General features: G+C 34.5%; 1 protein-coding gene across 6 annotated transcripts in view; it reads right to left on the bottom strand.

Moving 5' to 3' along the window:
• The window catches only part of TAX1BP1 (Tax1 binding protein 1), a 68,750-nt gene that overhangs the window by 3,065 nt on the left and 47,169 nt on the right, over nt 1-18,516 (bottom strand). For 4 of the 6 annotated variants that reach the window (XM_026090312.1, XM_026090314.1, XM_026090315.1 and 1 more), the window contains 5 exons: nt 18,291-18,409; nt 16,756-16,881; nt 14,748-14,819; nt 8,602-8,776; nt 8,158-8,306 (listed from right to left, as the gene is read on the bottom strand). In XM_026090312.1, the coding sequence (XP_025946097.1) occupies nt 8,158-8,306; nt 8,602-8,776; nt 14,748-14,819; nt 16,756-16,881; nt 18,291-18,409 (641 nt within the window). The remainder of the gene's footprint in view (nt 1-8,157; nt 8,307-8,601; nt 8,777-14,747; nt 14,820-16,755; nt 16,882-18,290; nt 18,410-18,516) is intronic. The other 2 variants (XM_026090316.1, XM_026090317.1) reach the window with 1 other exon arrangement.

Genomic DNA, 18,516 nt, shown 5'->3' with positions numbered 1-18,516 from the left:
GCAACAGCATACATACAATGTTTTATGCAGACTATATATATATACACACACACACACATACATTTTAATTTTAGGCTAACATACTTTGTTCTTATGAAGAGATAATGGAAATAAGACAGAATAGGAAGATTCCCTCAATATTTTTCTTCTCCTGACAACAGCTGTTTAGTTTCAACCATTTAACATTTCCATTAAGCAGCTAGTGGGGCTTGCTGTGACAGATGCTATCAACAGACATGTTTTCTTGTCTAACCTGCTTGCTGTAAACCTGCAGTAAAAAGGGCATATGGGTTTTAAAATATTACTTGTTTCTTTCATCATGAAAGAGATAGGATGTATGTACTAAAGAAGAAAAATTATTTAAAGGACTATAGTGCTACAATGTAACAGTTCATATAGTACCAAAAACATGACAGACAAATTTGTTGGAATACCAGACTGTAAGCAGATCTAGAACTGAGAAAATGAATACACATCTTTCTTCCAAAAATAGTTCTACTACAACACAGGCCTAACTTAAATGTAAGTCCCTTAAAATAGGTTTTCTTATAACCCTTTTCTATTTGTCACTCTTACTTCTTAGACACAAGGCATTTTTTGCCAACACTTACTGGTTAAAAATTAGGTTACAAATGGTAAGGTGGACAAGATATTTTTCTGGGGAAAAGGCTCTTCAGCCTCCAATTCCTTAAATAAGCTTTGTTTAAGACAGAATAGCATACCCAGTGCTCTATGCACAGGTTATTCATTACATTAAGGGTTATTAACTTTAGTTATTTGAGTAAGCAGACAGGATTTATGAGTGCTAAATATTAATTTGCTAGGAGGGCATTAACCAGAATTGTGCAACTGACATAATACAGAAAGGTCTCTTTTCCCACTCAAAATTACTATTGCATACAATTAAAAAAAAAAAAAAAAAGCTTCTTTTAGAAAGGATATTTACACAGACCTGAAAGAAACAGTTAACCTGAATGCCTGACTACAACAGAATGCAGAACTGATTACTAAAGTAATCTATTTTCAATACAAATGCTAGCATAACACAGAAATATTAGGCTTCTCTATCACAAAAGAAAACCTGTCAGTCATTACACATACATTTCCTAAAGATTAAAATATACTGAGCAGCAAATGAAGTATGTTCATACTACATACGGCTAAAGTAAAAGTGATCAGTGCCCACTTTTTATATTAGCTGCATCAGCAAAAAAAGACTGGGCTTTAGAATCAGTTTTCTGCACACATATTTCTGCTCTACTAGCACAATCCATGAGAAACTGAAAATTTTAATTAGAACAAAAAACCTTCAACCTATTTTACATAAAGGTTTGCCAAGTTTAAAAATTCTTCTAAAACATCAGCACTACCTCTTCACCTTATATAAAACTTCATAGTAATGGAGTTTTTTGTTTTGTTTGGGGGATTTTTGCATTTCTTAATCTAGCTATTTGTTCAGAATTTTGCTACTCTTTTTTTTGTTCTATTTTTTAACCATATAGGTTGTGGTGAATTACTCCCCAAGATAAAACTGTTAACATTGTCTTGTGGTTTCCTTCAGCTTTTAGCAAGTGTGATACCCTATCATGTACCTATATAACATTTCTCCTCAGGCCTTTTTGAAAAAACTGATTTTAAAAATTGAGTATGGTGCTTCTCTACACACACACACACACTATCCTGCAGTGCTGCTTTGTAGTAACTAGCTTCAGTAAAGGCATGACAAAGTTATTAACAGTTTTAAAAAGACTTTTTTGATGTCAGAATAACATCAATATTGGTATGTCCTGAGGATGTAGCCTTTTCATGACTTTGATCAATTAATGATAAAAAAAAAAAGTACTGCACATTCCTCATAGTAGCATCTGACTTGTGCAGCATGTAATACATATGCATTGATATTACTTTGTTAAGATACAGAAAGTATGTCTTTTCTGTATACGTTTGTGCTTGGCCAAGTAAGTTTACATAAATCGCTTCTCAACCTTTTGTTATGCTTAACAAGAAAAAAGCAAATCTATTTGAGCATACCTCAAAGTATATACTACAGAAATTACTGCATAATTAAAGAATGGTTCATTAAAAACTCTTCAATAACTGTCTTCTGTTTGGACAAACACGTGTTTAAAACAGACCTTATCTAGAAGTTAATATTGAACTCTAAGATGTTTGATTCTCAAAGACTTTAGATGCCATATAACACGAACTGGAACCAAAGAGAGATCAAGAGTCTACCAAACAGTAACAACAGTACTTGAGGACTTTTTCTTAATAGTCTGAGAGTATTTCACTGTTACTCTAATTCCAAGTTACCACCACATCCTACTGTTGAGAATGCTGAACTGTACACAATCAATAACCACTAAGAAAATTCTCATGCTCTTTCCTGGGGTAACTTGTAGCTTCTGGAAAACACAAAAAATGTGTTATTTGACTCTGACAGCAGTCTATTCATATCACTTCAGACAGAGAAAACTCCTAAAATGTACTCCATAAAACTGGGAATTATATGAAGGAAGGACAGTTCTTGCTAATCTTGGTTCACAATCACTTAGTGCCCAGTTTCTTCCAGTTAGTGTAACCAAAGATACATTCGTTATTCATATAAATGATATCAGGTTGAAAAGTATATGTAACATTTTCAGACTGTTCTCTCTCCCACAGTAAAACAAGCCATCATCCCCCTGAAGACTCAAAGCATAAATGAGAAGACTGGTTTAAGTTATTTTACAGAAAGAGGTTGACAGTAATTACTGGGAGGTCAGGCCTCAATAGCTGTAACTATGCATGGACGTCACCTCATTCTCAAGTCCCCATGGTCAATTCATCTAAGATACTTGGACAAAAGCCCATACGATAGATTTGGAGAAAGAGATGGTTTAGTCTGCCCTTTGTGTAGGCCCACAGACAACCTTCTTGCAGTCCAGACAGACAACCAGGATTATGTGCATGGTTGCACAGATTTAGCCCAAGACCACCACAATGTCTTGCAGTGGTGTAACACAGTGAAATACAGGGCCTTAGGTCCTTACCTAAAGAGTCTGGTATCATTTACAGACAGGCTGGTACTGTGTTCACGTAGCTTGTCAGACACCAGGCCTTCTGATTCACAGATATGTATACCCAGGGTAATGAATTGTAAGGAGTGTCATACATTAACCTCTCTACCCAAAACTTCGCAACTTAGCTATTATCACTGGACTGTAATTTTAACTCTAAAACTCTCACAATGAGTTCCACAGGTTATATGAACCAAAAAAATAGTTATTTCAAACAAATGATTTGTCTTTTTAAAATACCACATACAACAAAGCATGTTAAAAAGGAGTTTGTTTGCCACTAAAAGAGGATCAAGGGAAAACAAGACATTAATGGTCATAAACAAGCATAACTCACCTAGTTTTACCAAAACTAACCAATTTTGAATCAAAGAATAAGTAGTGCTTTAATTATTATAATTAAAAGCTCATGTAATCAGTTCCAAGATTTCCAAAAAGAAATCAGAAGTACAGATCATCAAGCATGCAACAATTAGTGAAGCAATACTCCATCCTAAGTTTAGAATAATCAATGAACAGCCACACCGCCAATGTATAGCGCAGATGAACTGGAAAGGAAAGTACATACATTTTCTTTCAGTGAGTCAGCTCTGCTGTGTGAGTGAAATTAAACTCTTTCAGGTGTCTATATCTCCCTGCAAGCAGACTGGCCTCCAGGGGGGATACCTGGATACCACTTTCTCCTTTTACGTCTATCCTATTAGAAAAGATGGTAATTGGCAGCAAAAATAAAATCAGGCTGATAAAGCGTAGTGGGTTTTTTTGGCTAAGAGAAAGGCCATTTTGGATCCATCTCAAAAATATCCTGACCTGGTTCTCAGTGGCCAAAAGTTCCTTTTTCTCCCCACATTGCCTGTGGCTAACAATAGTCTTTTAAGAGTCTTGGGATAGTTATTCGGGGCTTACTACCAACCATAATCAATTCTACATTTCTTAAACTCACACTTTATTATTAAAAATAAGGGTTTGGGGGGGTTTTTTGTTTGTTTGTTTCTGGAGCTCTCCTTTACGTACCTGCTTCTAGAAATTATTTGTTCTGAACTATTACATTTTGGTCAATTACAGGAGCATGAGCAAACAGAAAGCTAGTGCTAAGTAAACAAGGGCAGGACCTTGTAGCAAGTCCACTACTCTACATGAAATCACCCTGGTGTATGTGCTCTTATGGCATGATTATGACAGAGCAGCTTATCCCTCTCAGAAATCACTGTTCAAATGGCCTGAGCCAAAGCTATGAAGAGTTTTGGAAAGGCTTAGAGCTCTTACTCATACAAAACTGATATTTCTTCATGAAATGAGAAAGCAGCAGCAAGTGAGCAGAAACTGAACTAGCACCCAATTCTTCCCCCTCCCCAGCCAAAAGGATAGTTATTATCTTGGGTTATCTCTTATCTATTAACATAATTTTAAAGACTTGGTTAGAATTCCTCCTTGTGACAGGAAGATATTCTATCAACCAAGGCTGTCACACTCACATTTTAAGAGATGTATTGCTAAAGTACATGATAGCAGTAACATTAGCTCAACAGGCTGACAGTCTGTCTTCACTGGGAAGGGAAACTAAGAGAAGAACTCTTCCATTGATGAAGAAAACTGATTTTAACCATCTTAGTAAGGAATTTCTAATGCTAACGACAAAAGATATTAAAAAAAAAAAATCTTTTTCATATACTGGAGATGAGATACCATAGGTAGATCTTTTCCATTACATGAGATAAAAACACATAAATGGATCATTACCCAGGAATACAAAATTCCTCTAGGTAAAAAGAAATTTGGCATCTTAAATCTGTTACAACACTGGTATGGATTAAACTGCACAGACACAGAACAAGTTTGTAGGAAAAAAAACAAACTTACGAAGACTTTTCAAAAGTAGAAAGTTCGTTACTGGACTGAAGGATTGAACTAATTCAGAAAGGTCCAAGATGTTATACAAAAGAAGACAATTAAGGCTCAAGTAAAAGAACCAAGTTGTTCCATGGGGGGGAGGAGCAGGTGACTAGAGTCCTGACTTCCTCCAATTTGTGTCTGGCATTCCCTAACACTTCTACCCCCACATCATCTCATGTTCTCTTCCTGTGTAGCTGAATTAATGGCCAGTTTGCAGCTATATTCAGGCTGACTGGCCAGCTGTTTTCTCCCTGCTAGAGCAGATAAGGAAAAAATTACAACAGCTTTTTCCTTACCACAAGAATTTATTTAGGTCTCTCTCTTATCCCAAGCAATTCTCAAAAACCTATAGGAAGTTAGTATCTTTAAGACCTCCATAACATGTCAGATATGGCCGAAATTGCCAGAAGAAAGCAAAAGCAGTATCCAGAAAGAAATAAAAATGATGGCAAGAAGGCAAAATTCAATCTCAATAAAGTGGAAAAGAACTCCATTCTGAACAAACACTAGAGTGCAGATGACATTATCAACTCACAGCATAAGTAAAGCTGTATAAATTGTTCAAGTTCTGGAATGGTTCAGTGAAGGCAAAGGCTTTAAAACTCAAGGACCACCAGCATGTACAGTAGAAATGTGCACATGGACAAATGCTCAAAGGCAAATTCGAGATTCTTTCCCTAACTTTGAGGAAGATGTATCATAGTTGGAAATAGAATAACGTAACCTTTACAATGGAAGAAGCTCAAGATAATACAATGGCAGAGATATGGTTTATAGGTTTGAAGTGATTCTACCTAATCCCTTGTCAGAAAGCACTGCTGGAAGAAGCATTCAGAATTTCTCCTCCATCTTCTAGACTGACGTTTACAAAGTTACTCAATTGCACGGGAATGTAAACAGCAACTACAGAAGGCAGAAGTTCGACTTGCTAGACCTCTCCCAGTTTGCTGAACTATTCCTTAGGCTGTAAGGATATCTAAAAGAAAGGAGTCCCATTTCTGTCCTTCGTGCTGCAGAAGCAAGTGGCAAAGCTTCTCTTGCACACGCACGCACGTCTCATTTACCTCCTCTTGTCCTACAGACTGAAAAGCCTGTTTTAATCATGTTTGGAAAGTCCACTTACCTTTGTGTGTATACAACCTCTATTTAATTCTTATATGTACTGTAATATTGGCCCTGGATCCTAAATATCTGTCATCTTAGATAAATAATGTAGACAAGTTCATCATCATATCTGAAACACTGCCAAAATAAGCACTTTCACCATCTAATGGTGAAAATTACTACAATTCCCTTAGGTTCTTAACCTAATATACGGTGTAGTAATTGGAGTGTAAAGTGGAAGATGACAGAAGTCCGTACAATGGTAATCTTTCAAACAAAGCAGCAAGACTGTTTTCCTCCTTGGGGGGGGACGACAAAAGGGTCTATACCTTACTGGTTTAAAAATGTGTACAACTACATTTTATACAATTCATTTTAAAAACAACAAATGGCAATTCTTCATATTTATCATTCTATATTTGCTGTTTCTTTTGTGGAAATGATAGGTTCTCCTTCATTATAACTACATATCTAAATGGAAATTTTCCTCAGTTATTTATTTCTTTGAATATTGCATTAAAATATGTATCTCTTTAGTACACTATTAAGTCACTCTAGAAAGATTATTGCAACTACTCAGTAACGTGTAATATTTGTACACTCTACACACACAGCCTACTTCTGGGAAGAAGAGGCAATTGATTCTCATTTGAAAGTCAAAAAATAAAGATATAGATTACTTGATTTAAAGGCACCTTTTCTGAAGTTGGACTTTGAGCCTGTTATATTCTTCCTATATCATTACAAAAAATCTAAGCTGTGTCAGCAAATGAGCACAAGACTCTAGCACCGTTTTTCTTGGGTTTGCAAGAGGGCAAAGCACATAGATCAGAAAGAACACCCTGCTAATTAAACTGAAGCCGATGACTAAAGAAGAGAAGAGCTTGTCATATATAATATCTACGTCAAGAATGATCAGATTAAATATGCAAAATGTGAAGTAAAGGTGGGCAACAGCATTAAGCTTATATTCTAGATCTTAAATAGGCTGCAAAAGTTCTGACAGTTTCTCTAATTATTCTCAGTAATGGACACTGGGGGCAAAAGGTAGGAGGGAGAAATACATTTTTCTCCATTATAGATGCTGAGCACCAGGGCTAAAATCATGCCTGTCTGAACACTGATCAGTTTCTGCAAAGGTTAATAGCAATTAAATGTGGCAAACTAGACTAAATGAGAAACAGGTCATGATACCACTGTATTTGCAAAGAGCACAATACTTTGCAGAAAAGTATTTCTCGTTTAATATTTTTAAAGAAGCAAGAGTACTTAGAATAAGAAACAACAATAAGTCTGTTCCTGTTCAAATGAAGACACATGGTACAGTTTAATACAGAAGCAAAATTACTAATACCATTTTTCTTTTTATACCAGAATATGCAAGTTAGCTGTATTTATTAAAAAGCTAACCAGTTCCCACTTAAAACGTATGAAGCCCTAAAAATGAAATTAGTGAAAATCTGTCACTTTCAGTTTAACCAACTTTAAATAAGTCAATTAGCTCTTCCAAAGACACATCTAACAGTAAAAAAAAAAAAAAAGTCAAAATGAAAATTAATAAACACAGATTTGTAAAAGACAAGGCAAAAGATTAATATGTCAGAATGAAATATTTAATACTACAGAAATTTTCATTCAGCATTTAACTGAAAACACTGGTATCAGAATCCATCAAATTTTTATTTGTTCCATTACAATTCAGTTCCTATAAACAAATTAGAAAAATAGTAAGATGCAGCTTACATTTTGAGCCTTCACTCTATAACACACAGGAGTGAAATACCAAAATTAGTTGAGATTATTTGGACTTTTCTATGTTAGTATTTTAAAAAAATTAAGAAGCTATGGTCCAATAGCAAGAAGAACTGGCAGTAACTCAAGAGACCAGGGGAGCAAATATATTATTATCAATTGTTGTACAGATTTTTCTCCTTCACAATAAGGAAATTCATTTAAAATATTTTTTAGGGAAGACGATGATGAATTCCACATTTAATTAAAACAGGAGTATTAGAAACCAAAAACCTATGTCAGCTCTTGATTATTTGGTAAACATAGTAGAAAAAAAATATACCACCACAAACAAAACACTATAACTTACATTGCTGTTCTCAGGATCTTCTAAACCATCAGGCCGGCTAAGATTGCGTGAAGGCTGACTACAGACTACATCATCTTCTAGCTCCCAAAAGGAAGTCCTAATAGGTGGTCTTTGGATCTCATCAGGATTAAAAGCACCATCCGCTCCATCTGAAGAAAAATAAGTAAAATAAGTGAGAGCAGCTTTTTTTCAGCAGAGCTGGTATTTTGAGATTACAGGTGCACTAACTTAAAAAACAAGGGCTTCTCACATTTCCAGTTTAGCCAAGATAAACCAACAGAAAAGACCTTTTTCAAGTCATCTCTCTAAAACTTGGTTCACCTTTGCAATTCTCACCATTTCTCATAAAGGCACTGTACACTAGTATATAGATTGTTGGTACTTAACCATTTCTTTTGAAATAGTGTGATACAAACTATATCATAGAAAAAAATTTTTACTGACCTCTTCTTTCCTGAATTGCGTAAGGGTTTCCATATTGCAATACTGGTAGTCTACTTGGCACTGCAGGAATTGGTCCACTTTCCTCTGAATACGGGTTGCGAAAAAGTAATGTCTGTTGTGAAATGTGTCTTTCCATCATCCTTCCATTTTGATTTCCTGGTGCCCTGCCAAGTTCCTAAATAACACAAAGTTTAAAATGTAGTTAATCCATGGAGTCCTAGCAAAAGGTTTAAATTTTTATTTAATAAGGATTTAATTGTTTCATTTTTTTAAAAAAATACATCTGCTAATCTTCAGATTCTCTTTTCATCTTGATCTTGTGCCAGTTTTACCATACATACCAAAAATGAAATTACAATGAAAAGAAAAATACAAAGAAAATATTTATAAGAAAACTGGATCTGATGTTCTGTCATCAATTAATTCAAATTACATAAACAAAACCACATTGTTCAAGAAGTCTCTACACCCTTTTAAAAATGAAAATTCACTGAAATAGGTAAAGAATGGGTGAAAGTAATAACAACTAAGATGACATGCATGAGAATGATTAAAAATAAATGTGCAATTAAAGTTGTCTTTTTAAGCATCATACTCTTTAACAATGCACCATTTTAGTAAATGAAGAATTCATAGATTCATACGGAATTACGTCAAGCATGTACATGAAAGACAGGTATTTTAAGAGCTATTAAGTGCACTGCACAGGATCCTTTCTGATATCTATCAACAGAATGTTGACTTGCATGAAGGGTAACTTAACATTAGCTAAGTTGAGCTCAAGGTTGTCACTTTCAGCAGGAAATGGTAGAATATTACACCACTTTTACTTGATGTTCTTCAAACACACATACAGAAAGGGAAAGAAAACAGCACAGAGAAGTTGAAAGCAGTCTCCCATCCTTACTACAACAGAACTTCCGTAGAGCTAACCTTGCTTGCATGCTCAATCATCTATGCACACTGAGCTTTGCACAACATTGTTTGCAGATGTGTTAGATCAAGCTGTGTTTAAAAGTGGAAGATAATTACTTATTTCAAATGCAGAGACCTATCAGACACGTTCACCTAAAACTATATCTACAAAGATTCATTGCTTTTCCTTATTCTTAGTTCCTTTAAAAATCTATTTGCTTTTTAAATATGTTAATCTGGTTAGAACAACTTTGTTCTCAGTTATTATTCTGCTAGCTGACTAGTGATGATGTTTCACTTATAATTATTAGGGATTATATTATCACAGTATCAAAACTACCCTCAGCCAAAGACTTCGTTGTCCTAGTTGCTGCTAACACCACTGCAGTTACTGGATATATTTTTCCTTTTTGTGAAGAGGAAGAAAAGGCAGTGTTTGTTTTTTCACTTCAAGTAGCAGTTTGTAGCGTGTAATGACTGAAGACACAAGAACATTTCAGAACTCCAAGAACTAGAACTAAAGAAGTTGGAACCTTCTTTTTCTTACATTCAAAAAAAAAGTGGACAGACTGTAACAATAAAATAATGAGACAGGTCAACATGTGAAGCAGTAGTCTACATCAATAACATGAAGTTGTCAACTTCTAAATGAGAGTGAAGAAAAGGCTAGTTTACAGGACAACTCTGAACAGAATATTGTTACTCAGTAGGTATTTACAGAATCTCTCTTCAAAGTATAACAAACAGCATGGAAAATACACAAATATGCACATCTGAAAATGTAAAAGAAAAGTGAGAAAGTGTGGTCTTAGGAATCAATTGATGGTATTTGAACAGCAAAGGAAAAACAGATAATGATAGGTCAAGAAAGACCTGGAGAGGATCTTGGAAGCATGACAAGTAACTTATGATAAATGCAATAAAGAAGGCAGAAGTAGAGGGAGGCAGTCAAAACAACGAGCTAGGAAAATGCTGTATGTGAATGAGGAGCAAGTGAAAGATTTCTCTAGTCAAGATCACAACATGCTTCAGCAAGAGTGACAATTCCACACAAATTGCAGGCAAGATTTTTGACTTCATGGATGGCTAGAAAAGACCACATTGCAGATACTTTATACCAAAAGGACTTAGGTAAACACCTAGATGCCAAGAATTTTTAAAAGGGTCAAATTAAAAGTGATTTGCACTATCATTCTGGCCTATAACCTGGGTGTGGCAGGCATGCCACTAATAATCACGCAAAGGCTCCTGAATACAGATGCAAATTCAGCACCAACTCCATGAGACTGATTCACCAATTCTCTCTCACACGCTCACTCTTTATCTTTGATAAAATTCAGACACTTTTTTAGACTAAAGGCATTCCAGAAAGACAAATTACTCCTCAAAGTTGGTACTTTCTACTTGTATTAGTAATTAGCAATCTGTGCTAGTTTTCAGAAACAGTTAATCCAGACTAGGTTACTCATTTCAAGTAATATTTATACTATAAGCATCACATGGAACAAAGTGCACTTGTACATCTGCCCAATTATAAGCAAACGGACTTTAAATCGATGGGGATGTGCACTTTCATATATAGATTTCAAAGTAATTATACATCCTGTGAAAAATAATTTGCCCTCTATGAATATAATGATAACAACAAAAAAAAATTCATCCTTATTCCCCCCTCTCTTCATATCTGTTTTGTAAACCAAAAGAACAAAACAAAAGAAGAAAAAACAAACAACATTTTCATCCCCTACTTTTTATATATGCATTCTTGCAGTTTGCCAAAGGTATGTGTACAGTGTACTTCCAGTTTTCCTCCAGAATAGAAAACTGGTGAATTTCCCAAGCGACTTAAAGGGCCTGCCGTATTTATTTGTTAGTTAAGTATTTGTACCAAAAAGCCAATTCATTCTTTCAGAAAAGTTCAAACAGAACTCTTCAAAATATTCACATATTTAAAAGTCTGAAATCTTGCATATAAGCTATAGAGATAGTAATTATTGTAAACTACTAAAGGATTTTTATAACATGTATAGGCTCAGAGTTTTAATGGCTCATATGTTAAAGGCCAGTAATTAAAGTGACTTAAATGCAGTCAGTGCATCAGCTATACTTCATCCAAAGGAAAGTCTTTTTCTCTTGCTTGCATTTAATAAAACAGATTGGGCGGAGGGAACAGCATGTATGTCAACATCCAAAGGAATATGTGATTTACAATTATGAACCAAGCAAAAATTCTATAATGGAAAAAAGAGAGAAAGAGAAAACAGGTATGTTTTTCAACCATTTTTCTTTCTGGTTAGCATTTTCTTCTGGGTACTCCGAGTTYTTGTTTAGTATTTATTAATGTAATGTTAATAAAAACTTCAAACAGAAGTGTGCCTTCTTCTGCAAAAACTTTAAAGCAAAAACTTTAAACCAAGGCTTTGACTAATTTAACTATGTGAGAAATAAAGTGTCTTGATTATTAAAAGGAACACACAGCGTATTTTTCATAATCACAGGTAAACTTAAGTTCAAACATTTAGTCCAAACAAAAAGATACAAAACTCAGTATCAGTAACTACTCTGAAAAAAACAAACACTCAAATTTAAAAACATGAAAATACTACATTTGCTGTTATCTAATAAAAATTTTCAGGTTCCAGACATTGAGGGCTTGAACTCCAACAGCAACATCATAAACTCCTTTTCAATCAGGAAAAAACGTGCTGTCTGCAAACGGTAAGACAGTTTCCAAAAAGTTATCTTTTTTTTAGAGCTTTGGCCTTAAACTCAGTATTTCTTCTTTCAGAAAAATGCTCTAATACACCAGAGCACAACTTCTGCAAAACACCCTCCAAGTAAAATATCCTCCAATAGATAGGATATAAAACTACACCAACTTTACTTTAGATTTATAGACTAAATTGCATATATGATTGAAATGGTTAGGGTTAAATGGTTAAGAGCCCGTCTTAAAATTTTAGTGAGTGGATAAAACATAAATAATTATCTTTGCTCAATACAAAGTAGGAACAATTAATTATTAGTGAAGTTAAGACTTTCCTTTTTAAAATCAATTTCTTCTGCAATATGGAAGCAGTTTAGAAAAAGAGGCGATGGCATTTAATACTTTAATTTTAGCATCACATAAGATTAAAACAGAATGTAGATCAAAGAAACTGTAAAAGGTGCTGTAAAACAGTCTTAGCCAGAAGTCGGACAGCTAGGGTAGAGACCGATTAAAAATCAAAGGCTATACAAGTATGTAAATAAAATAGAAATGAAGCAATTTTATAGTTTTGAAGAGACTGCAAATGAACATTTTTAGCATGCTATGTTTGGTGACATTTATAAACAAACACTGATAATGGAGTATAAATTGAAAAGCTGTTTACTATACTGTGCTTAACCTTTTAAATCATGGTTCCAGTCTAACAAAGCACTTTGATTCTTCTTTGTAATGTAAATATCCATAAATTTGGTAGACACAGTTCCAAGCTTTTACAAGCTTCATACAATATTATTACAGTTGCTCTCCTTCTTATGCGTGTTGTTTAAAATTACTCCCTCCAGCTAGACTAGATTTATCAAAACTCAACTTTTATTTCACTTTCTTTTGAATTAGAAAAATATTGCAGAGATGTATTAAAAATTTATGTCTTTGACCTTTCTGGTAAAAATATTAGTAAACTTAAATAGTGACTACTTCAGAATCTAGAATTTTACAATACACTAACTGGTTTAATCTGAAATTAGTTTAATGCCAACTGATCAGTGTACAATTTCATGTTTTCAATATAGATCTGTTCATACTTTATGATTTCATAGGATGTGGTTTTAAGCAATCTGGACAATCCTAACTTTTCTACTGTATCATGCAATACTATCTGAATATAATACAGACATTGTTATTTCACTTTTCAGTACAACAATTTTGATAAATGGCCATATAATATATTAGAAGTACTTTCAGCATTAGAACATTAGCATTAGTATTTCAGAATTAATTTGTCTGCTGTAACAGTAATGGTAATGAATTTGATTAGACAGTGAACTCTTGAAAGTGGCAGTTCGTTTTCTATCATATAGTTAAGAATCAGAGCACTGTTTGTATATCTTTATCTCTTTTCTGATAAAGATCTTTTTACAGTTGTACATTACAGAAGTCACTACTGCCACATATGTCAAGCTGCTCCGAGTATTACAAGCAGTCAGTAAGAGAACTGCAGATGTCAAAAGGATTTGGTTGTACGCCCACATCATGGAAAAAAACGAAGATTTTACTGAATCTGCTGTATGTATGCTGAAATGCATACATCTAGTTATAAGACAACACCAGGCAAAAGCAAAAAAAAAAAATCCTAACCAGTGACAGGGGTCGAGGAAGATGTCAAGATATATACGTATCATTCACCTCTCATGCCAGGATTCCAAAGGAAATAAGGTTTACTACTTGTGTTGCCTGTCAGCTTCCATTGCCCATAACTCTTGAAAATACCACAGAGAGATAGTCTATCTCAAAGAAATGAAATTGCAGCAAGTTTTGTGACTGATGTTCCGTTAAAGGAGGGAAAGGCTGCAGTATGAGCTCAGTAATTATCTGTTCAGTTTGGCCAAATAGCATACACACTAAGCAGGCATCAGCCTCTAGCCACAACAGGGCTGAACCCCTTTTCCCTAAGCAATATGGAAGAGTAGAGCAGGAAGGAGGCTGAAAATTCACTGAAAACCTGTAGAAGAGTCATGGAGCTACTGAGATAAGAAAGAAATATAGGACAAAATTTTGCAGGAATTCTTATGTTCTGTGAACTACAGAACTAGCTGCAATCTCAAATTATTAACTTTCCCAGAATTATTCCTATCTCTGGCAAAAAAAATAATCATTTTATATCCTGGATGGAATAAAATTCTAGACAGGAAGAAAAAAGTTTTGGTGCTGTAAATGTTTTAGATTATATGCAGAAATTGTTCTAGAACACTATTACAGAATAATAAATTACAATATTTTCCAAAGTTGAGTTAGTTTTGTTGAATTGGTCTATTACAGTTCACATGTTTAAACAAATATCATTATTATTAACAAAAATTTCCTCGTAGTTTAAAATGATAGTTCATTTCAGCAAAATATTTAAACATGGAAAAGTATGTTTGAAGAGTAAACAAATTCTTACTTAAAAATAAATTGCAATTCCTCAAATCTAAGAACCCCACAACTGCTAGCTTGCAATATTTAGCAGGAACCCTGACAATACCTTCTCACTGGTAAAGAGTTCCAAATGCGATGTCAGCTCCTTTATTTGTCTCTCTTTTTCTGCCAGCTGAACCTGTATGAAAAGAAGTTTACAGCCTTTATATTAATGAATAGGCACTATTTCCCTACATGTTATACTGTGAAAATGTAACACTCAACAATTTAAATTCATCTTTCAGCTGGAAAACAATTTGTCCGCTGTAGTTCCCTGCAGCATCTAGTACTACTAAAATACATCAAAACTAGAAAAACAACAGTTCTCTGACAGTTCATCTACTGTATAACAGCAGAATGCTGGAAGCGTTTTCCTGACCGTTTTCAGAAAACAGCTATGGAATGATAAAATCCTAGGTAAAAATAGGAGGAGCGATGCTACCAGTGATGCTAAGGCAGGTGGGACAGCACTCTCCAGAAAGAGCAAGTTTGGAAGCTTCATCACACTAGTTCTAAGGAACCTGCCAGTAAGTACTTCAGTGATTTCTCTTTCATTCACTTCTCTCAAACTTATAAGAAAATTTAACAGAGAACCAAATTCTCCCTCTATCTCAAATAAACTAAGTTTGTTTCACAAAAATCTACTGTCTCTCTCTGCTGTGTGCTTTGGGAGACAAGGGATGCAACTGATACATTACACAGTTCTTCCAGGCTTCCTCCTTGCTTCCAAATGATTATTTAAATAACCTTTCTCTACAAAGGGCTATTTTATTTAGATTCTGGTTGCTTGGGAGACTGCCTCTCCACTTGTTCTTCTAGCATGCAAGCCCAGTGCTCTGTAGAGTTAAGTATCAGTTTTCTCAATCCTGAAATTCCCTCCTCTACTTGAGTTCAACAGAGAGAAATATGACTGTGAGGCAACACTTTACCCACACTTGCACTTTGCTGAATGATAACACATTTTGAATTGCAGTCAAATGTTTGCTGCTTTGAAACCAAATACTTCTGTTGTTCAGAAATTAAAAAACATTCACTAAATTATGCATGGCAACTGATAATTACTAATTAATAAAACTGGATAAACCAGAAAGAGTCATGCATTTTATAGAAGTGAAATTAGAGCTTTTGAAAGAATGTGCCAAAAATTACACAAGGACAGCACACCCTACATGTTGTTGAAGTGAGCTGTAGAATAATTCAGTATTTTATAATAGCAAAATTGCTGTAATTTTTAAATGACAGTGGGTTAATATAAGAATTAATTCAATCACAGTTAAATTTATTCCCTACTCATAGCAATGGGCAGAGCTGGGTAATATTAAATATTCTATTCTGTCAATTGTACTTACAATGGCTATAAGTCTGAAAATAAGTGTAACAACTGGCTGCATGGAAATTTATTGCTTATAACTTTCCCTTGTTTACCTAGCCAGTCACTTCAACCTAAGTATTAATATCGCATAGCATCAAACAACAAAGCCTCATGTTAGCTAAAGTTGCCCATTATGCTTTACTCCCTCATGCACTTGGGTTACATTTCTCTAAGATTATAGTTGAGATCCTCTAAATTAAAGTAATTCTCTCATGATTTTAAAAACACTATCACTCACCTTGTATCTGTCAAATTAAATTCACATTCAATACATTAGACATTACCAGCTCTACACTGGTAATGCAGCAGTCCAATGCAATATGAAGATTTTGGACAAATATGCCAACCAATATTCCTGTTACTATTACTGTAAGCAACAGGATACTAGAACTCTTTACCACTTTTTTCCTGTAATATAGTATTAATGTCATTTAGATATGTCTAAATCCACAATATTTCAAGATTCGTAGCCTTCTGATAATACATTTGGCAGCTGTCTTCCTCATATTGCATTTAAGCATTAAAAGAACGTGTTGTTTCTACAGAGCAAAACAGATTTTCTGTTTATCCTAAAACTACGTTTAGTGTTTTCTCCCATGAAAACTGTTCATTATTTGAACTATTAGAAATAAGCAACAATGTTAAGAACAGGATATCATTCATCATCTAAAAAAAATTAATAAAAAAGAAATCTGTAACTTACTTTATACTGATCCTCCATTGCTGCTAGCTGTAATTTCATACCATCATTGATTTTCACCTGTTCTTTCCACTTCAGCTCCAGTTTAGCTAGTTCATCAGCATAAACACTGCATTTCATCTTCTCATCCTAAAGTAATGCACACCATGACATGACACTCTTAAAATTGTAAGAGTTATCATTATTTGAAAAAATGACAACTATGCAAATTGTCTAATTCTAAAAGCACAGAATTACAAATAGCTTTCCCAAAAATCAAGCCTCACCCAACTACAAGGCTTTGAAGAGGATAGGGTTACTGAACATTGTAGAACTGAGTTTCAATATATATTTTTTCCTGCTTGTTTTCAACAAGCTCTTATTCCTCTTTTACTATTTTACTGTTTAAGCTTCTCTGTATAAACACAATCCTAATACCACACTGTAATCAAGATAATCCTCTTCAGTGTCTCACTTCAACACAAAACCTTTCTCCATGCAGCTTTTAAAAATCACAGTAAGTATCTTTCATCCAGAAGGTCAAAGGCAAAGCTTTCCTCAAAGTACGCCTACAGAAGAAATAGCCATCAGAAGACAATGAAGGCCCTACACAGGGTGATGAGCAGAATTGCATGGCAGTTGTTACAGCCCGGAAAGCATGTTAAAATAGAATAACCGCCTTGTGATAAGTAAGAGAAACAAGGTGGTAAGCTGAGTTCATGGCAGTTTCTGAATATACTTTGATTATTCGAGGTCGAAACAAATCAGGGCAGGAAAAAAAAGTTTTTAATTCTAATTGTTTTGACTTCATAATATTATTTTTTTAAATAACCAAACAACAGGCAAATAGATGAACAGAGCTAATACAAGGCCCAAAAAGCACTTCTTAAACAATTCTGCAACAGCCAACTTCTCAGTATCATCACTGACAAAATACTCCATCTTCATACATACATCCAAGCTGGTTACATGAGGATCGAGCTAGGATTGGCAGATATGAATAGCTCAGGGGCAACGCTATCATGGCTACAGAATTACCGGAGGCAACTCTGCCTAGAAACAGTATAAATGTATGTACTGCTCAGTGCCTACAACCGAGCCTCAGCTAGTAAGCCCTACAAACTTGGATGTCTAAACACTGTACAACCCCAAGACCGTCAGATTTGGAAGGAATTATTACACTTGAACACCGTATCAAATAAACACTGCTATACTTCTTCCAGACATCAGCTGGCTCACAGCAACATGCTATGTTTGATTTACTAAAGCAATTATATTTAAAGATATATAAAATAATTAATAAACAATTCAAAACCTTAAGCACAGAAGCAGTAGCAGTATCTTTTCTCCTGTATCTGGGTTAACCTGAAGAGTCTGTCTCAGGTAACTGTGAGCTGATTGCATAAAAACATGTCTTTTAAAGTTAAAAGTTCTACTATAATCATGTTGTTTTACACAAACAAACAGCAAGGCAATTCAGCTGGGTAGGTTTTGTGTTTCTAAGATTTAGTGCCTATAGCTACCTTCTGTTCAAATTTCTGAAGCAGCTGTTTACTTACTGCCAACATTTGCTTGCATTTCTTATATTTTTCTGTTTTCTCAGCAATTTCTTTATTCATTTCACGTACTTGCTCCTTTACCACAAATTCCGAAACTATATCAGATGAAGTGGGGCTAACTGTGAATATTGAAGAAAAAAACAATATTGATTCTTTGTTCCATAAATAAAGTCTGTACCAAAGAGATGACAGGCCAAATTTGACAGTGCATCAGGAACATGCAGTG

This window comes from Apteryx rowi, unplaced genomic scaffold (genome assembly GCF_003343035.1).
Source record: "Apteryx rowi isolate R43461 unplaced genomic scaffold, aptRow1 scaffold_859, whole genome shotgun sequence".
Lineage (NCBI taxonomy): Eukaryota > Metazoa > Chordata > Aves > Apterygiformes > Apterygidae > Apteryx > Apteryx rowi.
Note: the sequence above shows the minus strand (reverse complement) of the source record. Positions and strands in the feature narration are given on the sequence as shown.